Source organism: Eschrichtius robustus, chromosome 13, assembly GCF_028021215.1.
Source record: "Eschrichtius robustus isolate mEscRob2 chromosome 13, mEscRob2.pri, whole genome shotgun sequence".
NCBI classification, from domain to species: domain Eukaryota; kingdom Metazoa; phylum Chordata; class Mammalia; order Artiodactyla; family Eschrichtiidae; genus Eschrichtius; species Eschrichtius robustus.
Window position 1 is genome coordinate 37,418,016 of NC_090836.1, and position 24,906 is coordinate 37,442,921.

The 24,906-nt window shown below is 36.6% G+C and overlaps 1 protein-coding gene across 2 annotated transcripts in view; it reads right to left on the minus strand.

The window, feature by feature from the left end:
* Nucleotides 1-24,906, minus strand: part of NELL2 (neural EGFL like 2) — a 366,647-nt gene that overhangs the window by 32,833 nt on the left and 308,908 nt on the right. For both annotated transcript variants that reach the window (XM_068561143.1, XM_068561144.1), the window contains exon 17: nucleotides 64-204. In XM_068561143.1, coding sequence (XP_068417244.1) covers nucleotides 64-204 — 141 coding nt within the window. The remainder of the gene's footprint in view (nucleotides 1-63; nucleotides 205-24,906) is intronic.

Here is a 24,906-nt window from a genome sequence, read left to right on the forward strand (position 1 = left end):
ACATCTTTCTGCATTTTCCTCAATTTTAAGACTTTAAACTTTAGGTCTTCTCCTTGTACTGACCTTCACACGATTCTCCACTTGGTGAAAACATCCCATTGTCATGGTAGCCATCTCTGCACTCACAGTGGTACCATCCAGGCAGGTTGATGCAGTTAGCACGGCTGTCACACTGAACAAAGCCATCAGAGCACTCATCAATGTCTATTCGGGAAAGAAAACAGGAACGGGATGTTATACAATTGCTGCCTTTCTCTCAAAGAAACTAAAATATTCTGTTAGATGGCTACTAAAATATTTAGTGCCAGCAAATCCTTAAAACTGAGAAAACATAAAATCAAGAAAGTCTACTTGGTTGTTGAAAGCTATACAGAAAGAATGTAGTGGTATTAGCAATAGGAGAAACATCTAGACAGCTTCTCTGTTGCAAAAGTCATCCAACTGCAGAAACTGGAAAGAAACCATCTGTGATAGTCATTGGTGCTGCTAACCAAATATTTCCAGCTCTTCTTCTGGACACAAGCTAGGATTGCCGTGTGACTTCCTGAAGTCAATTAGGGAATGACATGCGTCACTTCCAGAGAGAGCCTTAAAGATGCAGTGTGTGATTCACACACACCCTTCCCCCATCACAATGACCAGCGATTTCCAGAAGCTCTGAAGATCAGCCTGAGTCTTGAGTGAAGACGACATGGGGCACATTCCTCCTCTAGTTGGGGTGGACGTAGAGTATAAGCAAGAAACGAACCTTTTTGCTTTAAGCCACTGAAATTTTAGGGTCTCTTATTACTATCAACATAATCTCCAGTATATGGCAATAGCATTCATGCACCAACATGCTTCAGATTTTGGAGAATATATCCCACCTATGTCACCTTTTAATGTGTTTCACATATATCATTACTTCATTCAACCCTCAAAAAAAATCTTGCCATTTAGACAGTATATTGAACATATGAAAAAAAATGAGGCAAAAGGAAATTATGGGATTTAACCAAGGTCACCTAAGAGTTCATGTTTGCCTGACTTTCTGGTGTGTGCTCCTTCATACAAGTAGACACAGGCTGAAATTGGCAAAATTGTCTAAACAAACAGAGCATGTATCTTGAGTTTCATATATTTCCTCCAGTGGCTTATTACTATTCCCAAATGTTGTGAGACTTTTACTCTTCTTATTCAGTCTGTTGATTAATGGGAACATCTGACGTCCACCCAAGTCTCTTTAATCAGTCATAGAGGAAAAAGTAATTCCTAGAGTTGCCTTACAGAGTGTCCCCTTCTTCTTAATACCTTCTGGGTTTCTGGGTGCTTTGGGGTTGCCTCAGGCCTTGCTAAATGATCTGACGGCACTGTACCATCACAGCTGCCAAAAATATCCATCTTGACAACCCTTTGCCATGACTGCAGATTCCACTCGCCAAGGTAGAATAGCCTTTTCTTATATGTTTTCCACACCTGCATCATATTCCCTGCTGCAGTGACCAGCATGACAAGTCCCTCCTACTGATGGGAAGACCAGATACTTTTTAGAGTCCTTTCCTCCCAGACAATGCACTCCAGCTCAGCAGTATCTACTGCCTTGTTAGTCTCATCTAACTTCAAATTCTTGGAAGTATATATTTCTTTCATTTTCTTTTAAAATTTCCTCTTTTACTATGTTCAATTTTTAAAGAGACAAATTTTTGAATAAGTAAGATTTTTAAAAGAAAAAAAAGTCATCACTCATATACTTCTTGATAAGCCCAGAGTTCCTTCAGTAAAACAAGGCACAAACCATTCTCTTAGATTAGGTAGTAAGCCAAAATAAATATTTTATATGATTGCAAAATTTTAACATTATTTCTGAACTATGAGTGATTTGCCTCTGTGGTTTCTCTTCTGAAGAGTCAGTTCCTTACCGTTAGTAATTCCTATTGTCAAAATAATTGTTAGTGGCCAAATCAGCTAAGCATTGACTTCCTGACACATAGCTGATGTGGATTGCTTCCACTTACTAAGGCCTCATAGGTTTTATGAAACAGCCTATCTGTACTTCAGGGGCCTCCCTAACTGATGATTTATAAATGGGACTAAAATGCTATGCTCATTTCAGCTTTATATGGGCTTTTCTTCTAGCCCAAAAGATGCAGGAAATTGGTTATGTCATTTCTTAAGTGCATGGACAAAAGAAAACAGGTTGGAATTTAAGCTTTAGAAATGAGTTTGTTGGAAGGTCAGGAGGGGGATGTTTAGAGTACCTCATTTTAGAATAATTTGGTCATTAGCATTGGTGATTTGGAAGTAAATATTAATAGAACAGAGCCTTATCCACTGAAGCAACCTTCACATCTCTTATTTACCCTTTAATTTAGTTATTTTTTCTTGCTGCAACACAAGGGTTACCTCAGGTCACATGACACAGATATATCTTTCAATATTTACTCCTCACTCATTTTCTCCTGTCACTCTTTCTAATCACCAGGCCCACTCCTATACTGCTTCATCCCCATTTCTCTTTGTTTATATTACAGCAACCTTCCTTGATCTATATCCATTAAAGTTTAATAGAAATGTTACACAGTATACTAGTGCATATTCCCTGAAGACTGGGGATGGAAACATGTGCTGGCCATAATGTATTTTCCTATACAATCTGAGTATCATTATTTGACTATTAATACTAAGCAGTATTTTAGAGGATAGATATGCAAATATATATGTCACTCACTAATTTATCATTCAATACTTACTGAATACCTGTTATATGCCAAGTACTAAGTGCTGGGGAAACAAGGATACATAAAGCAGAAGTAATTTCTGCCCTTACTGGGTTTACTATCTATCTAAAGTGTGTTTTATTTTAAGAAAATTAAATTTATAAAAATCTGAATTTACAATCATGCAGGACAGTGTTTCCCAACATGTTATATATCTGCCGCCACTGGTATGGTATTTAGGTGATAACAGGCAAATATTTTATTTTAATGGCTACATTTTTATATTTCTGAATTATTTCTATTTATAGTAAGTGATACTAATAGTACAGTAGTGAAATTGTATTTAAATTTAAAAAGTGAGAGGGATTACAGAAACAACAGTAAGTAGATATTGGTATAAACAGTATATGAATATGACAAAACTTATTAAGGTGGCATATGAATGACTGGAGTTTTGAAAACACTAAGATACAGTATGGAGCAATTATTCATATCTCAGAAGGATTTACTGAGTAGTTCATTAGGTAGCAAAATGTCTTAATTCATTTAAAATATTACTCAACTTATAAAATATAGTATAAGTATACATATGTCTTGGCTCAAATTATATACTTGCTACCATTTAGGATAGCAAAGTAAGACTAGCCAGATAATATACATTGCTTTGTTTTACACTCTCATGTTCCTGCTAATTTTGATTTGTTTATGAAAACTTCTCTACTTTGGTAAAAGTCGGTAGAAAATGAAAGTGTGCTTGAATTGCCAAAGTATGCACTTTCCACCAGAAGGTATGTTTGTTTGGCTCATGTTCTAATTAAAGTGAAAGATGAAACAAGCAGCCTTATCTGTAAGCTATCTGATGGTATGTATATCTTTAGTTACTCAGTAATCATTAATAAGTAAAGAATTGAAATCTGATCCACAATTTAAGAATTAAGTATATTTTATCTATACACAAATGTAGATATTACTATGAGTTAGAACATATAAATGCACACATATTGTGTGCAATTTCAGATATGCACATATTGTGCTTTACGTATCATATAATAACAGAAAGTAGTAAAAAAAAATCAAATGATTTATTTCTTCGGTACTTTCTCTAGGTCAGTTAAAAGCAAACTTTATATTATCTAATTGAGTTAGAAACACAGAGAACAGCAGACCTAGGGGGGGAAAATGTTGTTATTTTATTCCATATAAGAACTACCAAGTTTGAACAAATTACTTTCCAAACCGAATTAAGAGTATTCAAAAAGGTTAGTACAGGATGTATAAGCTCATATGATTTAGTCTTAATTATAAGGACCTTAATTTTATACTCTGTAGGTACATTATATAAAAAACTAAAAATAAATTTTATGAAAAACTGTGATTTCATTATATATTCTGTCTTAGAAAGGAACTAGTTCCTTAGGGACAATTAGACCTTTTTCACTAGCTACATTTAAAACAGTCAGCTAGTGATGATATTGAGATGCTGTCCCAGAGCACAGAGAATCTAAAATCCAAAAGATATCCAGCCATCCAACAGCAGTCACGAATAGCAGTCATACTCCAGAGACCAAAATCAACTTAGAAAATGGAAGTGGAAGGCACTGTGGGGATAGATTTTCTAGAAAGTACATATGTTTTGAGGTAATCATTGAAAACAAACCAACAAGCAGAAAACAAGAAAGGAAAATGTATGAATTATAAAGAAGCTCACATATGTCAGTATCTTGTTTTCTTTGCCTCCCGCAGGTGTGGTGACACAAGACTGCATGCCTCCTACAGTGTCACAGACCACTGGCTTCAGAGGAGGCCAAACAAAAATGGCTTTTGACATCAGCATTTAATGGGTCACTTTGGAAAATGACAAATTATTTCTTTGTAAAATTAAGTGTAGTTATAAAATGAGACACTTGAATGATAAACAAACCCTTTCTCATGCATAGTAACAGTTATTTCTATCATAACAACATAACTAAGAATAATAAAAAGTGTGTAAATATCTAGAACCATCCATACCTAAAACAGACCCTAATCATTAGTTTAACCTGCTACCCTATTCAAAAGAAAAGAAAATACAATTATTTTTTTAAATGAGCATGGTACTTTTAACGGCAAAGTCAACTCATTAGAGTACTGTGTTTCAACGTATTTATTATTAATAAAAACCCAACATAATTTCTCATAAAAAAATAGTACTTGGACTATTTATATCACTATCCTATGCACTGGTAGTTAAATTATACTGATAAACAGTAGGCAATTAAACACCCTCAAAACAATTAATCAACTCTTGATTACCCACATGTGGATTATTTGCTTTGTAGATTATCCACAGCATTTTTTTTTTAAATCACAAGGTCATTTCCCTCTGTCTTTTGTTGAGCTTCTGGGGAGTCGGCTTTCAACATTTAGATGTGAGTGCTCAATGAAAGCAAACTCTTTTGAGCATTACATTGTTTTTTACAACTGTTCCAGACTTGGGTATAAAATATCCAAAATTTCATAAAAAGACTGATTTTCTCATGTGAACTTTTTGAAAGTAAAATGACAATATATGCAAATAAAATTTGAAAATCCTAAAATCCTCTTCACAAGTTGGATGATAACATTGGAGATTTAGTGAAAATTATTTTCACTACTTTATAGTTTATAATTAGGAAGTTAATGACAACTTGGCAAAACTGTCAAATACCTGGAAAAGCTGGATAAAGATATTTTAAGATATATAATTTCTTAGAAAGTTTCTGTGCCATTTACTATTTTAAAAAGACTTTACTGATGATGTAATGCAATAAAATAAAGGACTAAATCCATGTAATGAAACACCTATCAGTAGTTCACCACTCTCTCCTAAAACTCTCCATGTTGCAAGGATATACCACTGTCTTAGTTCTTTTACCTCATTGCCCCTATATCTTGGTCTTCTTCTCAGGTCTTATCTTCTCAATCTCCAAAAGTTTGAGTTCCCTAGGGATCTATATTCAGATATTTTCTTTTCCATCTACTAACTTCTTAATGATTTCATCTAATACTAGGGCTTTAAATACTCAAACTCCATCAATACACTGAAAACTACCTGTAGTGGGTTGAATGCTGTTCCCAAAAACTTCATGTCCACTAAGAACTCAGAACATAACTCTATTTGGAAATAGGGAAGCAAGGAAAACTATGTATAGTAGATAAAACAAGAAATGAAGGTGAACACATATATTGGTGAAGGCTAAAAAGGTAACTTACATTAGAAAAGGGAATATGGAAGGGTGGTGGTAAAAGGAAGGTAAATCATCATCTATCATAGAAAAAAGTCTACTGGTAATGTCTAAAATTGACCAGTTAAACAAAGCATGGTATAAACATATTAGAAGAATTGGAAAGTGGTCCCCCTGGAAAGTGGTCCCCCCTAGCACCTTGTCTCAACTGGACTTTCACAAGAGAAATAAGTTCTAATGCCCTAAGGCATCCTGAGTAAATCATGAATGAACTTCTCTCCTGTGTATCTGGTATGGCACTAGTCATGTACCATCCTTGGGAGATCTGAGATGTTAGTTGCTCGGGTCATTTTCTGGTTTGTAGTTCAGGTGAGGAACTCCTTTTAGAAAAGCTGATAGAAGATAAGCAGGCAGTGAGTCAGGGGACTATTGCTTTTCATTCCAAGTTCTTCTGTTTTTGATTTTTTAAACGTGTCTAATTTCTCTCATATACGTAAAAATATTTTTAGAAAACATTCAGAAGCCTCATTTTTAAAGTGTTGAGTATAATATGATAGCAATTGGCTAGTAGTGATATCTAGATGAAAAGAAAGATGAGCCAGAAGCTCTGGAAAAAGATATCAGGACCAGAAACATGCGGATAATATAATCAGAACTGATACTACAAGATGCTTCTGAAATTGGAGCAGGGGGATGAAACTACTGAAGTTGAGATAACAAAGAGACGAGAAAGAGCCAAGGACAGTCCTTGGGGGAAAACGGAGGGAAAGAAAAGGCAGAGGAACTGTAGGAGGAATTGTTAGCAAGGTGGGAAGATCACAAGTGTAACCACAGGAACCAAGGGAGAAGAGAACCTCGAGGGAGAAGAAAGGACTGTCAACAATGCCAAGGAGTTTTTCCAATGTCCTCTTGTTGTAAATTTAAGAATAAATACTTCTGGTTTAACAGAGAGTTGAAACTCCCTGTGATGTATGAGCAACAAGTTGAACAAAGCGTTTAATAAAATGGAATTCTGGAAACTCCTTAAAACCTAAACATCTTTGCCATTACAATATCCTTTTTGCAAGGTAGCTTAGCTTAATGTGTAGGATATGAGGCAGAATACTTTTACTCATTCATTCAAGTACATATCAAATGTCTCGCATAGAAAACACACTAGTCATTACGGTGGTATACTCAAGAGTTCACAGTCTAATAAAAAATGCAGCATCAGCACAAGTACCTCAGACGCAAGGTAGATATGAGGCCTGTAGGAATAGTACAGGTGAAGATATAGGTGAATTCAGGAAAGAGACATGACCTCACTCTGAAACTCTGATCACTGAAAACTAGGCCACTGGAGTAAAACATGGCTGAACAAAAACTTCCAGATTTATTCCTGCAAATACTAGAAAATTACTTAAAACATTTATTCATTTATTACATTGTAATCAAGTACCTACTTTTAAAATCGGCATGTTTTTTTTGTACATTAGATGGTATTACGGTTAGGCTCCCAAGATAATATGAATGTGAAGCACCTGCTGGCTCTGTAATAATAAGTAGACTGGTTTTAATCAGGGTAAAACCAGGAAACTCTTAATTCCTATGCTGCCCTGAGCCACTTTCTAATAGCAAGGATTAGATCGCCTACTTGATATTGAGATTATTTCCGGAAGGAGAAAAAAGAAGCTGATTTCCTCAAACTATCCAGCAAGAATAAGATGGCTAAAGTGCCTGTGTGTAATAATTTAACACAAGCTTTCTAATTATTAATATAGCACTATAAAAGGCTTTTTGCATTTTGATGAGCTCACTTACTGGTTATTCAGGAAAACAAGCTTTGAATGGCACGCCAGGAATGGTAAGATGACAGTCAAAATAGCAACTCTGTATTTATTTGTGAGCTAACTGACAAACTTATATCAGGAGAAATACTGCTTTGAGCAAAATGAGCTCACTGATGACAATAAAAAAAGAAATGGAATACTACAGTTTCCATACATATCTGAATGAGAAGTCATCGGATAGAGCTTTGAGTGGGTGCTAAGCAAGAAATGTACTGATGAATGGCCTCTGTTAGCTTTGAGCAAGTGTCAGATCTCTGACAGACTATCTACTTTCAGACCACTTTATTATAACCACTGCTTCCATCTCTGCTAAAACACCCATTAGCTTGATACAGGCTTCTCAGCCAGTAATGAAACATCACAGCTCTCCCACTTAGTTAATTGAAGGGGAAAAATACCAAAAAGAAAGCAATTGAGCAAACCAATAACTCCTTCCAATTACAATTAAGTGAAACAGCCTATGGGTTTCTTAAAGACAGGTTTGCTCTTTTATGGTGCTCCCAAACCTCTTAACCACACAGGCTGATGGTCACTGCTTGGCCCTGTCAATATGAGGTCATTTAATCAAACTTCTTCCAGACTGATAATATTTTTTTGTTCACTTTAACAACCTATTTCTTCATGATCAATCAGATCAGTTGTGCAATTAGACTTGATCACTAAGGCAACACCAAATCATACATCAAAGGGTTTCCAATCTTGAGTATTTGAGCTAACAGATTCGGCCTAATTCTGTACTTGAGTAATGTATTTTAAAAAGGAAAAAAATCCTTTAGACAACATTTTTATGATTATCTGATATAAAGAAGGGACGAGGAGAGGGAAGATAACCGACAGTTGTCCGGCTACTAAGTGTCAGATATTTTATCTGGAAATAAAATACCATTACACTACTGTTTACATACACACACATTCAAACTTCTAAAAAAATATTCATATAGTGACTGGAGAAATGATATGAAGGGACCCAAAGGAAAAACAATCCCTATATGAGCAAAGCTGCTGCAACTACTTGTAGTTTTCTATGGAAGCACATGCGTTTCCCAGGAATTCTTCCTGCTGCTCAGAGGCAAGATCCATCCAAAGTGGTTTGGCAAGGCTTGACCTTCTAGTGGTTTCAGTGCATCAGTCAACAACAGAAGCAACGGGAAGTCTAGTTTTATCTACACTATCTCAGTATTAAGCTGCTAGAGCAAAGATAACGATCTAAATGTACAGTGATGAGGGAGTGATTAAATAAATGATGGCACATGCATAAAATGGAACGTTATACAGCTTACTAAAATGAGGTTTCTTTTTTTTTGTTAATAGGGGTATAGTTGCTTTACAATGTTGTGTTAAGTTTCTGCTGTACAGTGAAGTGAATCAACTATATGTATACAGTTATCCCCTCTTTTTTGGATTTCCTTCCCATTTAGGTCGCCACAGAGCACTGAGTAGAGTTCCTTGTGCTATACAGTAGGTTCTCATTAGTTATCTATTTAATATGTAGTAGTGTATATTCTTCCGAAAATTATTAATGACATGCAAAAGCACTTATGATAAATGTCATGTAAAAAAGCAGGAATAAAATTATGAAGAAAGTATTATTCCAGTATGTAAACATGTATTTCATTTTGAATAAGCAGTCATCTTCAGCTGGTGATATTACAGATTATTTTTATTTTGTGTATTTCTTCATTTTATAAATCTTGTCAGATTAAATATACATTGCTTTTATAATTTAAAAAGATTGTTATCTTATAGAATATTGTATCTTATATAATTTTATACAGCAACTATACTTCAATACAAATTTAAGAAATTAGATATACATTGCTTTTATAATTTAAAAAGATTTACAGAAAGGATATGGAGTTTATAAATAAAACCAGGATGGATTAGAAGAGTAGCTCCTATGCACCCTTGTAAAGTAATGTCTCAAGAAGATGGTCAAGGCCATCTACTCTCATCTCCCATGTTACCCTTCCACAGATCCCGTGGTCCAAGACTCATACTGGCCCTCCCCTTCCTTGCACATGAACTGGACTCTTCCATCTCCATGCGTTTGCCTACAAGTTTCCTTTTTCCTAGAATACACATTCTCTTCCTTGGACTCATCAAAATCATATTTGCAAGGCTCTTCTCAGGTCTTATGTTTCCAGGACACCACTGCAAAGTCTCTGGGTTCTAGTTCTCCTGCAGCACTTGTTGTTGAGTTTACCACAGTTGGCTGAGAGCCTATTAGACTTTTTTCCCTCCAGATTTATAGACATATAATTCGCATATAATATTGTATAAGTTTAAGGTATACACCATGTAGATTTGGTACACTTATATGCTGCAAAATGATTATCACCATGCTCAGCTAACATCTCCATCATGTCACATAATTACCATTTCTCTTTTTGTGGTGAGAACACGTAAGATTTACTCTCTTAGCAACTTTCAAGTATATAACACGGTACTGTTAACTATAATCAAAACTCTGTGCATTAGAACCCCAGAACTTATTCATCTTCTAGCTGGAAGTTTGTACTCTTTGACCACCATGTCCCCATTTCTCCCAACCCTCAGGCCTGCCCCGGTAACCACCATTCTACTCTCTGCCTCTGTGTGTTTGGCTTTTTTAGATTCTACATGTAAGTGACATCATACAGTACTGTCTTTTTCTGTCTGACTTATTTCACTTAGCATAATGCTCTCAAGGTCCATCCATTGTCAAAAATGGCAGGATTTCCTTCTTTCTTATGACTGAATAATATTCCACTGTATATATACCACATCTTCTTTATCGATTCATCCATTGATGGACACAGGTTGTTTCTAAATGAGAGTCCTCAGAGGGTCTGAACTTTACATTATTCATCTTTGAGTCTTCTGTTTCTAAGGTAAATATCTGTTGAATTCTGATGAATTCATCCTTAACAAACAGGACTGAGTCCTGAGTAGGAGGCATCTGGATTGACATATGAGTGTTTGAAGGCATTTGAAAGACAATTAATGAAATGAACTTATTTAAGCAATTATATTTCTTCAAAGGAAATAATTCTGCAGTAAATTTAAGAGCACAACTTAATTGCTGTTCTTTTAAACTTTGGCTCACAGTGAGTAAACCAAAAACAAGAAGGATTTTGGGACTTTAAAATCAAAGAAAAAAACAATATCAGTGAGGGAGGCTGACTTAAAAGATTAAGCTGCCTAAGTTTTCTTAACATGGTTTAAAGAATATCATATATACTGAGAAGTGTCATTTTATTTTCAATTAACCAACACTTTATTTAAGAACTACACTAACAATATCTGCCCTGAAATTTAAATTTGGGACTGTAAAGCCAAATAATAAATAGTAAATTTGTTTACATTTTAACTGGAACTATTTCAAATATGATGAATAAAAAATAGCTGTAATGCAAACTATAAAATTCAGCAGTCTATGCTTCTAATTTCCTACGGCAGATCATTAAAAAACAGGAAAACCCTCTGTTAATTCACCTTTATTTATGCTCTGGTGGCATGTTCGCCCTGAACTATGAAGATAGCCTCTGGAATTCTTTCCACTCTAATATCTCTTGTGCTTAGAGAACAAAAGAAATTCACTTAACTGGAAAAGCGAAATTTATTAGACAGGCAGGGAAAATAAATTGATGAATTCTACCTCGTTGGCTGTAAATTTTTCTACCCACATATTTAATCTCTTGTTATCTTGAAGAACATAGAGTCATAGTACCTACTAATAAGAGAAATTCCTGGGAAGAATACAAATAGTTATAGTATGCTTACTGTGGCAGATTGCTAGCAGATCTCAGAAATCTGTTTCTTCTTCTTCCTTGGCACACAGCTAGACTACCTGAGTTTCAGCCAATGGAACAGGAGTAGCCAAGGCTTTTAGGAAACAGATGTGCCGCCCTCTATCCTCTTTCTTCCCCTTCTGCTGGCTGGATACAGTTAATGAGGTCCCCAGAAACAGGAAAGGAGGGGTGGGAGAGGAAGCAAAAGAGAGAAGGAGTCTGGTTCCCTAAACTTCCTACCAATAAGAAACACTTACTTTGGACAGTTACTTGAGAATTAAACTTCTATTATGATTAAGTCATAATGTATTTGGACTCTTATTTGTTATAGCTAATAGTCCCCTAATTCAATACTATACCCTATATAAACTACGTGAAATCTATCTTTCTAGCTCACATACATAGGAAATCTAAGTAATGTTTGTCATGTGCCCTGCTTTATGATTTATTTTCCCTTGAATATAGATATTATTTTTTCTAGAAGCATATGTAATATACATAAGACTTGTATGTCCACATTTATATTAATTTAATTTATTCATTCATGCAACAGATTTGACTGAGAACCTACTATTTAGCAGACCTTGAGAATACAGGAGTAAAAGGAATATGAGACTTGACTTTGAGAAGCTCCTAAGGGAGTAAGAAAGACAGATCTGTGCAGCAGGAGTATCACCTGATGTACTAATAGGAGTGCTTCCTGTTTACTCAGCTTTCCCTCTGCGCTATGAATGGCCTTCTCTCCTAAGGGTCCTTCCTCCCTCCTCCAGGACCCATCCCCAGCTCACACAGAGGACACTGAGCTACCTACTTTGTAAACAGCAGCAAAGGCTGGAAAATTCAAAGGTGGAAAGATTAGTTAAGGGTGTTTGGAAAAATAGGAAAGGATTTAATGAGGAGACGATGCTAGGTCTGGGGAAGGATCCAGAAGACCATCTGAGGGTAGCATAGATAGGACCTGGTGCCCAACTTGGAGTGGAGAACCTCACAGTGACTGTGAGGTAAGTTTTGGTTATTCATAAGACAAAGCACCCCTCTGTAACACTGTCTACAGGAATCCCTTCAAAGTAAGTGAAATTACCCTGGACACAAAAACTGGAGGTGCCCAGGGAAACACGGGTCATACATGTTAGCATCTCCGGGTATACTCTGAAGAGAATGATCCCAGAAATTGACAGGTCTGATTGCCAATAATAGGGATTCACAGTGCACAGCCTTGGGATATTACTGCTAATACAGTATCGGCGGTGACGTCTGGAATGCAGTTATGCAATTTAAAAAAAATTACCTTGAGATCACTTAGTTAGATTATCTAGGTACTTTTCTCACTGCATGTAATTTTGACAGCATTTTTAGATATAGTAAACAGAAAATTTTCCAAAAGATTAATGTTATCAAAGGATTAATTGGTAACTTTGACTTGCTTTCCATGTCTCTTACTGCTTTAATATTATGAAGTAGATGAAATATACCCCTTACAGCTTGTTCTTTTTAAAGATGATCCAGAAATTAAAGTCCTATAATTATATCCTAGAGGGGTTTCTAAAAAGTCTCTAAATATTTTCTTCAAAATAATAACTTTTTTCTGACTGATTGACCCAAACTCTCTCTCTACTCAGATTGACTGTGTTTCTGGAATTTCAAAGAAAACTTCGATTACAGGGTCTCTTACAGTGAAGCTAATTATTCTAAAATTTTACATGTGATTATTGCCTTTTTCTGGTTAAAAAAAAGACTTCTACCAATAGTTATTATTATTACTACTACTAGCTCTCTGCAGATTATACAGAATTCTCCATAAGGAAGACATTTACAAATTGATTTTTGGCATATGATGTTAAGACTATATGAAAACATGCAAAAAGAACAAAAATGAGCCACCTACATTGTACTTACATTGTGAAGAAACCATCCCAAATCCTTGAATTAATAATACTGCTCTTTTCTCAGTGTCTTAAAGTTATTGCTGTGACTTTCAAATTTTATTGTGTCATAGGCCAAGGATCCCAAATGTGCCATACGATACGACCTATAATTTGAGATTCTCATTGCTGAGGCTTCATTTGGTCAGCTTCTATTATCTACTCTATTTATCTCCCTATTTCAATTGGGCCATGGAGGGATGGTTAAAGGTGAACATTTCCTATAAATGAGTCTCTTCACCACTATTTCCCAGGTTGATTCATGACCTAACATATCCTTTGACCCTCAGAAGGCAGATTTCTAAGAGAATAACTGCTAGTTTTAGACTGTCGTTTGGCTTCACATCCACAGCCAGGGAACCCTATTAAATACACTTGAGAATTGCTCCCTCAGCAAATATATAAAATGTTCTTCCTTCTTCTCAAAATAAAAAAAATAATTCTTTAAAAAATGAAGCAACAATTCAACTAAGTGTAAAGGATAAAAAATCCAAGTATATAGTGATTTACATACACATTGGGAATACTTAAAGTAAGTAGCGTGTTTTAGTCGGTAAATCATGAAATGCAGGACAATGAATTGAACACTGTGAGAAAAAAAGTGGTTAAATGTTCCAAACTAATGAGAAGGCTGATTTCTATACACATACTAATGTACACACTCACACATTATTACACACACCAGAGCTGTTTTCTTCCGGAACCTAATGCCTATCTTAGCTAATTTACATATACTAGCTCCACCCAAATATGATTTGGCCATGTGCAAAATAGTTTATGGCTTAATCAGACTCTAATATGGCAGAGGTACTAATGTAACAGGACAGACTTCAGATTACAGATATCATGTACTACGTGTAGGAAATTACCTTATGTGGTGGTTGCTAAAGGCATGTTACTATATTATCATAGATAATTTTCAGGAAGGACTCCACACTTAAGCTATAAAATAGTGTAACATTCTGATGATAGAAATTTTAGAAGAATTGCACATTTGAAAATTCTGAATTGAGCCATAGTATGTTAAAATATCACTCTTCACATGCCTCTCTCACCAGCCTGGATGCCGTGTCAACTAATAATAAAGATCAATAAATCAAATATAGAAAAAAGAAATGGTATAGTACACACTGTAGAATTCCATTTCCATAAAATTCTAGGGAATGTAAAGTAACATACAGTGATAGAAAGAAAATCAGTAGCTCCCTGGGGAAGGGGGAGGCGTTATAAAGGGGCACATTTTTTGCAAAGGAAAATCTGGGGGGTGATGGATATGTTAACAATTTTGATTGGGGTGATGGTTTCACAGGTGTATGTTATATATCAAAACATCAACTTTCTACGTGTGCAGTTTATCATCTGTTGATTTTAACTCAATAAAACTATTAAAATATGTAATAAAAAGGAATATGTGTTCTCAGCTTGATGCACATACACGATAACAATAATCAGAAATTGGTTTTTAATCTTTTACTGGTGCGTAACTGTCAATGACTAAACAACTTCCAAGTACTCAAGTGAACAAACCGTCCTTAGAAAAGGAGCCAAAATTAGCAATAACAATAAGAAAATCCATTACAGAAACTGGGGGAAATAGAGAGGGGGAGTTGGTGTAAAGGGAGACTGTGTGAGTTTGGGAACTCAAGTGTAGCAGTAATTAACAGGAACGCAGTATTTTAGCCTCACATTAAGAAACAGAAATTTTGCAAAGGCACAGGTTCAGGAACACAGGCTGGGAAGCTTCCTTTGCAGAATGGGAAACCAGGTGACAGAGGAAGGAGCACTACAACCCTGAATACTCACTGAACTCAGCAGGTCAGTCTGCCTGGAAGTTCTTCTCAGGTGCTGAAAGCAATGATAACTGCATGGGGGTCCAGGGCAGCCCAATCAGCACTGGTTGGGGTTCCCGGGAAGGGTTGGTGGGCAGCAGGCTGCTCACCCTGTTTGGAAATCAATGAATCTCGTTGTGGGAAATAGAATCTTGAAAGGGCTAGAAGGGCAGGCCCAGTCTGAGATGGAATCTTTTTTCCCCCTGAGTACTTATAGCACTTGCTGGTTCATCATATGTCTCCTAACATAACTGACTTGCTTTATAGCTATTTTGATGTGGGTCTTACCACCAACAACCCTCTATTTGAGCTCATATTCCTACAGTGGAAAGCATTGTTTATGAATCTTTGATCCCTCATATTACTAACAATAAAATTGACTGAAGGAATAAAATTAATGTTAGTAGGCTTTCCTAAGGCTCATTAGCACTGTTTCTCAGCCAACACCATCATCGGCTTCAAAGACACTGTGCTACAAATAGAATCAGCTGCCTAGTTCACCTAAGTAAAGGATGGACATCAGAATCCCAGAATTAACGAATGATAAATCTCGGACTTGGTTTATTAATGGTTGCAGAGGCTGCTGTGACAGGAGGCCAAGAAATATGAACTCAGTTCCCCAATTCAGAGAGTTCCTTGGGCTTGCCTGCTGTATGATTCAACTTGATTGGGGTTCTGAGCAGTCTATCTAAGCAGGAGACAAGTTCAACAGCAAATCTGCCTGGGGGTGGATAACATACTATTTATCTGTCATTGCCACTTCCCTTACTTTATCAGCGGGAGACTGATTGAGGAGAGGATGGCTAGGTACTAGACAGTGGGAATCTGGGGAGGTTAAGCCGTCAAGGCGCACACACTTGAGATGCACACGTCCAAATGTGCATGCTGCCTTCAGGTCCACTCTGTCGAGCACAGCAGTCAGAAAGCACCACTCTGCATTATTGAGAACTGACCAAAATAAGCTCTTGAGCTGCTTTGGTCTCCCTGATACATGGAGGGGGAAGGGAACAGTCTCTAATTTGATGATGCTAATCCAGTGTAGCTGGCATGATACAAGGGGAAATACGGTTTCTGTAGTTTCCTTTAGGGCTTTTATGTCCAATTCAATCACACAGATATTATGAGTCTAAGTTCCAAACACCATGTTGGGTGCTGTGGATGCAGCAACAAAGAAGCTAGTCGTCCCCATTCCAGGCAAGTAAGTGCCTTCCCAGAGGGGCTGGTCTGAAAGCCTAATCAGGACAGAAGGATGGGCAGAGCTTGCCCTTGGAGGTGGTGGGAGTGTGTGAGACCAAAAATTATGAGAAACAGGTAGCAATGAAACAAACACTAAACTTGGCAGGCGGTATTACCAGTCATCAGCCCAAAAGGGTTAGGAGTAGGGGGTGAAGCCAGATGCCAGATCATTGAAACAGAAGAAGCAGAAGAAGTGGGAATCAACCTGGAGGAATTCTTCTACCTAAAGAAACAGATATTGGCTCTTTTATAGCAAGTTGGGGCCTCCTTCAGGATATGAGGAGATTTGTTAAGAGCCCTAACCCAGGCCAGATCCAGCTCTGCAGAAGCTAGATTATGGGTACAAATATGTTAAGAAATCACTAGACATGAATTTGCAAAGGCTATACTAGAGGTATGTGTTCCACCAGAAAGGCTAGGCAAAGCAAGTGACTTTCAAACTAACTAGAAAGACAAGCTGATGAAGGAATTCCAAACAGAGAGATCAGCCTACTTATAGACATAGGAGGATGACAGAGTTCAGAGAAGACAGAGTGGCTCAGTTTGGCAGGGGCATATTCATGTGAGGGGAAGTGGCAAGTGACAAGGTAGAAGATACAGGTTGGGGTCAGATGGTGAAGGGACTTGTTTGTTTGAGCTGCAATTTTGGATACTATCCTGAAAGCAACGTGGAGACAAAGGAGCTTTTGCGTAGAGGGTGTTCATTCATGATTTGTCTCTTGAAGCTTTCTCAGCAGGCTTATGGTGTCAAAAAGCAGATAATGAGCTCCCACAAACCCATTCTCCTAGGCAATGTCTTGGTTCCAGCTTTGAACCTGAGTACCTACTCACTCTCTGCTTTGGGGAGCTTATCCCTTGACTATCCTCTCTGTCTTGCCCCTTTTGGATTACAGATTATTTACCAAACAGTAATCTGATTTTCACCCCAAGGGGCCAATGCTCCCACTAACTGCTAAAACAGTTGGCAAAAAGGAAACAAAAAGTACCAATATTCTTTGCCTGGTACTAGCCTCTGGAATGTTATTAATCAAGGGTAGAGACAGGGCAGTCACATGGCCAGATCTGTTTGAAGGTAGATTAGAAGGGGAAGACGGTAGGAAGTAAGCTAAATTAGAGGAAGGAAGACCAGTAGGGACAACAAATAGAGATAATGATGGTAGCAGCAGAGAGGATCAATGCAGAGATACTGAAGAGGTATAATCTACAAGACCAGGTGTCTCATTGCCTGTTGAGGGAAAGAGGGAGAGAATAACAGAAGATCACTTTGCTGTTGGCCTTTAGGTGCTTATGAGACATCTAGGGAAAGATGTCTAGTTGACCAGTGAAAACACATATCTAGGGTTCAAGAGAGATTAGAAACAAAGCACAGATTTGGTATTGTTTGCTATATACTGTTGTAAATGAAGCCATAAAAATGAATGAGAAAAAAGGGTTGCTAAAGGAGAGTATTTAAGATAGGAAGTAACACTGAGGAAGAGGAATCAAAGGCAGAAGAACAGCCTCAAGCAGTAAGAGGTGGAAAGGATTTCAAGAAAGAGAGAATTTTCAACAGTGTCAAATTGGTTAAATAGAATGAAAATGGAAGAGAGGTCTCTGGGTACAGCAATTCATAAGGGAGCAAGGGGGTACAAGTAGAAATCAGTTGAAAAGTAAATGGAAGATCAATAAAATAAAGAGTGTGTATACAGATTTCATTTTAAAACAGTTTGACTGTGAAAGAAAGGAAAAGGGTATGTTGGTATTTTGAAAGGAAAGGAAAAGCAAGGATTCAAGGAAAATTTTAGGATAATGAAAGGAGTATATTTATAGGCTGAGGATATGAGACCAGCAAAAAAAAGGAAAGACTGACCAGAGGGCAGACAGCAGAAGCAAGAAGAACTACAATCCTGCAGCCTGTGGAACAAAAACCACATTCACAGAAAGATAGACAAGATGAAAAGGCAGAGGGCTATGTACCAGATGAAGGAGAAAGATAAAACCCCAGAAAAACAACTAAATGAAGTGGAGATAAGCAACCTTCCAGAAAAAGAATTCAGAATAATGATAGTGAAGATGATCCAGGACCTCGGAAAAAGAATGGAGGCAAAGATCACGAAGATGCAAGAAATGTTTAACAAAGACCTAGAAGAATTAAAGAACAAACAAACAGAGATGAACAATACAATAACTGAAATGAAAACGACACTAGAAGGAATCAATAGCAGAAGAACGGAGAAGTGACTTGGAAGACAGAATGGTGGAATTCACTGCTGTGGAACAGAATAAAGAAAAAAGAATGAAAAGAAATGAAGACAGCCTAAGAGACCTCTGGGACAACATTAAACACAACATTCGTATTACTGGGGTCCCAGAAAGAGAAAAGAGAGAGAGAAAGGACCAGAGAAAATATTTGAAGCGATTATAGTCGAAAACTTCCCAAACATGGGAAAGGACATAGCCACCCAAGTCCAAAGTGCAGGGAGTCCCATACAGGATAAACCCAAGAAGAAACACACTGAGACACATAGTAATCAAATTGGTAAAAATTAAAGACAAAGAAAAATTATTGAAAGCAGCAAGGGAAAAACAACAAATAACATACAAGGGAACTCCCATAAGGTTAACAGCTGATTTCTCAGCACAAACTCTACAAGCCAGAAGGGAGTGGCAAAATATACTTAAAGTGATGAAAGAGAAGAACCTACAACCAAGATTACTTTAGCCGACAAGGATCTCATTCAGATTCAATGGAGAAATCAAAAGCTTTACAGACAAGCAAAAGCTAAGAGAATTCAGCACCACCAAACCAGCTCTACAACAAATGCTAAAGGAAGTTCTCTAAGTGGGAAACACAAGAGAAGAAAAGGACCTACAAAAACAAACCCAAAACAATTAAGAAAATGGTCATAGGAACATACATATTGATAATTACCTTAAATGTGAAAGGATTAAATGCTCCAACTGAAAGACACAGGTTTGCTGAATGGATACAAAAACAAGACCCATATATATGCTGTCTACAAGAGACCCACTTCAGACCTAGGGACACATACAGACTGAAAGTGAGGGGAAGGAAAAAGATATTCCATTCAAATGGAAATCAAAAGAAAGCTGGAGTAGCAATACTCATATAAGATAAAATAGACTTAAAAATAAAGAATGTTACAAGAGACAAGGAAGGACACTACATAATGATCAAGAGATCAATCCATGAAGAAGACATAACAATTATAAATATATATGTACCCAACATAGGAGCACCTCAATACATAAGGCAACTGCTAACAGCTATAAAAGAGGAAATCGACAGTGACACAATAATAGTGGGGGACTTTAACACCTCACTTACACCAATGGACAGATCATCCAAAATGAAAATAAATAAGGAAACAGAAGCTTTAAATAACACCATAGACCAGATAGATTTAATTGATATTTATAGGACATTCCATCCAAAAACAGCAGATTACACGTTCTTCTCAAGTGCGCACGGAACATTCTCCAGGATAGATCACATCTTGGGTCACAAATCAAGCCTCAGTAAATTTAAGAAAATTGAATCACATCAAGCATCTTTTCTGACCACAACGCTATGAGATTAGAAATGAATTACAGGGAAAAAAAATGTAAAAAACAAAAACACACGGAGGCTAAACAATATGTTACTAAATAACCAAGAGATCACTGAAGAAATCAAAGAGGAAATCAAAAAATACCTAGAGACAAATGACAATGAAAACACGACGACCCAAAACCTATGGGATGCAGCAAAAGCAGTTCTAAGAGGGAAGTTTATACCTATACAAGCCTACCTCAAGAAACAAGAAAAATCTCAGATAAACAATGTAACCTTACACCTAAAGGAACTAGAGAAAGAAAAACAAACAAAACCCAAAGTTAGCAGAAGGAAAGAAGTCATAAAGATCAGAGCAGAAATAAATGAAATAGAAACAAAGAAAACAATAGCAAAGATCAATAAAACTAACAGCTCGTTCTTTGAGAAGATAAACAAAATTGATAAACCATTGGCCAGACTCATCAAGAAAAAGAGGGAGAGGACTCCAATCAATAAAATTAGAAATGAAAAAGGAGAAGTTACAACAGACACCGCAGAAATACAAAGCATCCTAAGAGACTACTACAAGCAACTCTATGCCAATAAAATGGAAAACCTGGAAGAAATGGACAAATTCTTAGAAAGGTATAACCTTCCAAGACTGAACCAGGAAGAAATAGAGAATATGAACAGACCAATCACAAGGAATGAAATTGAAACTGTGATTAAAAATCTTCCAACAAACAGAAGTCCAGGACCAGATGGCTACACAGGTGACTTCTATCAAGCATTTAGAGAAGAGCTAACACCCATCCTTCTCAAACTCTTCCAAAAAATTGCAGAGGAAGGAACACTCCCAAACTCATTCTATGAGGCCACCATCACCCTGATACCAAAACCAGACAGAGATACTACAAAAAAGGAAAATTACTGACCAATATCACTGATGAATATAGATGCAAAAATCCTCAACAAAATATTAGCAATCAGAATCCAACAACACATTAAAATGATCATACATCATAATCAAGTGAGATTTATCCCAGGGATGCAGGATTCTTCAAAATACCCAAATCAATCAATGTGATACACCATATTAACAAATTGAAGAATAAAAACCATATGATCATCTCAATAGAGGCAGAAAAAGCTTTTGACAAAATTCAATACCATTTATGATGAAAACTCGCCAGAAAGTGGGCATAGAGGGAACCTACCTCGACACAGTAAAGGCCATATACGTCAAACCCACAGCAAACATCATTCTCAGTGGTGAAAAACTGAAAGCATTTCCTCTAAGATCAGGAACAAGACAAGGATGTCCACTCTCACCATTATTATTCAACATAGTTTTGGAAGTCTGTGCCATGGCAATCAGAGAAGAAAAAGAAATAAAAGGAATACAAATTGGAAAAGAAGAAGTAAAACTGTCACTGTTCACAGGTGACATGATACTATACATACAGAATCCTAAAGATGCTACCAGAAAACTACTAGAGCTAATCAATGAATTTGGTAAAGTTGCAGGATACAAAATTAATGCACAGAAATATCTTGCATTCCTATACACTAATGATGAAAAACCTGAAAGTGAAATTAAGGAAACACTCCCATTTACCACTGCAGCCAAAAGAATAAAATACGTAGGAATAAACCTACCTAGGGAGAAAAAAGACCTGTATGCAGTAAACTATAAGACACTGATGAAAGAAATTAAAGATGATACCAACAGATGGAGAGATATACTATGTTCTTGGATTGGAAGAATCAATATTGTGAAAATGACTATACTACCCAAGGCAATCTACAGATTCAATGCAATCCCTATCAAATTACCAACGGTATTTTTTACGGAACTAGAACAAAAATCTTAAAATTTGTATGCAGACACAGAAGACCGTGAATAGCCAAAGTAGTCTTGAGGGAAAAAAATGGAGCTGGAGGAATCAGACTCCCTGACTTCAGACTATACTACAAAGCTACAGTAATCAAGACAATATGCTACTGGCACAAAAACAGAAGCATAGATCAATGGAACAAGATAGAAAGCCCAGAGATAAACCCATGGACCTATGGTCAACTAATCTATGACAAAGGAGGCAAGGATATACAGTGGAGAAAAGACAGTCTCTTCAATAAGTGGTGCTGGGAAAACTGGATAGCTACATGTAAAAGAACGAAATTAGAACACTCCCTAACACCATACAGAAAAATAAACTCAAAATGGATTCAAGACCTAAATGTAAGACCGGACACTATAAAACTCTTAGAGGAAAACATAGGAAGAACACTCTTTGATGTAAATCACAGCAAGATCTTTTTTGATCCACCTCCTAGAGTAATGGAAATAAAAACAAAAATAAACAAATGGGACCTAATGAAACGTCAAAGCTTTTGCACAGCAAAGGAAACCATAAACAAGACAAAAAGACAACCCTCAGAATGGGAGAAAATATTTGCAAATGAATCAATGGACAAAGGATTAATCTCCAAAATATATAAACAGCTCATGCAACTCAATATTAAAAACACAAACAACCCAATCCGAAAATGGGCAGAAGACCTAAATAGACATTTCTCCAAAGAAGACATACAGATGGCCAAGAAGCACATGAAAAGCTGCTCAACATCAGTAATTATTAGAGAAATGCAAATCAAATCTACAATGAGGTATCACCTCACACCAGTTAGAATGGGCATTATCAAAAATCTACAAACAACAAATGCTGGAGAGGGTGTGGAGAAAAGGGAACCCTCTTGCCCTGTTGGTGGGAATGTAAATTGATACAGCCACTATGGAGAACAGTATGGAGGTTCCTTAAAAAACTAAAAATAGAATTACCTTCTGATCCAGCAATCCACTACTGGGCATATACCCAGAGATAACCATGACTCAAAAAGACACATGCACCCCAATGTTCATTGCAGCACTATTTACAATAGCCAGTTCATGGAAGCAAGCTAAATGCCCATCGACAGATGAATGGATAAAGAAGCTGTGGTACATATATACAAAGGAATATTACTCAGCCATAAAAAGGAATGAAATCGGGTCATTTGTTGAGATGTGGATGGATGTAGAGACTGTCATACAGAGTGAAGTAAGTCAGAAAGAGAACAAATATCATATATTAATGCATGTATGTGGAACCTAGAAAAATGGTACAGATGAACTGGTTTGCAGGGCAGAAGTTGAGACACAGATGTAGAGAACAAACATATGGACACCACGGGGGGAAAGCCGTGGGGGGGTGGGGATGGTGGTGTGATGAATTGGGCAATTGGGATTGACACGTATACACTGATGTGCATAAAATTGATGACTAATAAAAACCTGCTGTATAAAAAAATAAATAAAATTTAAAAAAAAAAGAAAGATTGATGATATAGAACACAGAATGGAAAACTGAGCTTTAATCCCATTTCACTACTTCTGCTTGCATGAAAAATAGTTCATAAAACAAATTATTTAATTCTTCTCTGATGTTCAAGATAGAAGGTAAGAAATGGATCTTTAGGAGATGGATGTTATAGGTGGAATTTTTTTCTTTCTTCTCCTGCTTCTGCCACCAGTAAAATCCTGAGTCCTGAATTTGAAGCACAGAACATCATTTTAAAGGTGTTTTATTATTTAAATATGCATAAATATACTAATACTAATCCTAGTAAGTCATCATTCATCTTCAATTTTGGGAAAGGGTGACCCTGCTTAACTTGAAGGGTGAGTCTAATTAAGTAGTCTAATCATATATAGCATTCAAGATATATTTCCAAATAATTACAAGATAAGAAAACCCATTAGCTATTAAAAGTATGCTGACATAACTCAGTCTTTCTTTACTGGTTTAGAAGGAACTTACAGTGCCCCAGGGCCATCATTATAAATATTAATTATCCTTGAATATATAGAACTGTCAGTTCTACTGATACTTTCTAGTAGAAATGGCCTTTTCTATTTTCAGTCTTGCTAAGTACATTGATAGATAGGTTGGAAGAAATAAAAGGTTAATGTCACAGATATTACAAATGTAGAGAACTGCCAGTTTGCTTCTGGTCCCTAAGATGCTATAATTATTTCCTGCTGAAAACTTCTTACCATGGTTATCAGTAATCCGATTTTAATAAATTCACTACAGGTCAAGAATAGAACACATATTGCTGTATATTCCTAGGACAACTGTTTTGGGAAAAGTACATAAATGAGATGATAACACATTTCTGTGGTTTAATGAACTACTTTGTGATATCACATGATGGAACATTTCTGTTTTCATATTCATCCAGCTGGACCATTTCAGTAATAAAAGGATATGATACTTGACTTACTAATTCCAACTAAAAATCATCCCTGAAGTTGTTAGTATGTTAAGAAATACTCAAGTCAGAAGGCGAATGCTATTAATATATAGGAGTGAGGTGCACCTGCAGGAGAAGTATTAGAAAGCAAAAATATATGTTTCTGGCAAAAGGGCAGCAAAACAAGCTATATTCAGGAAATGAAAATACTAAAAATGAATGAAATACTAAAAACAGCTTTGCATCCCTTAAAGCAGCGGTTCTCAAAGTGTGGACCACTTGAGTCAGAATCCTCTGAGGATGCCAGAAAAAATGCAGATTTTTGATCTCTGCCCTAGACTTATGAAGTCAGAATCCCAGGTAATGGAGTCTGGTGATCCGAATTTTCCATTCAGTGCCCAGGTAATCTATGTATGCCTCAAAGTTAGAAATCCACCCACCCACGGAGCCAGGAATGTTCTCCCCTCCAGCATTCAGATCTGTGAAAGTACTCACTTCCTTTTGTTTTAGCCTTCAAGAGACTTAGTATCAAAATTGATCTGGAACTCTAAAAATAACCATATTTTAATCAACTTCAGCTAATTCATTAA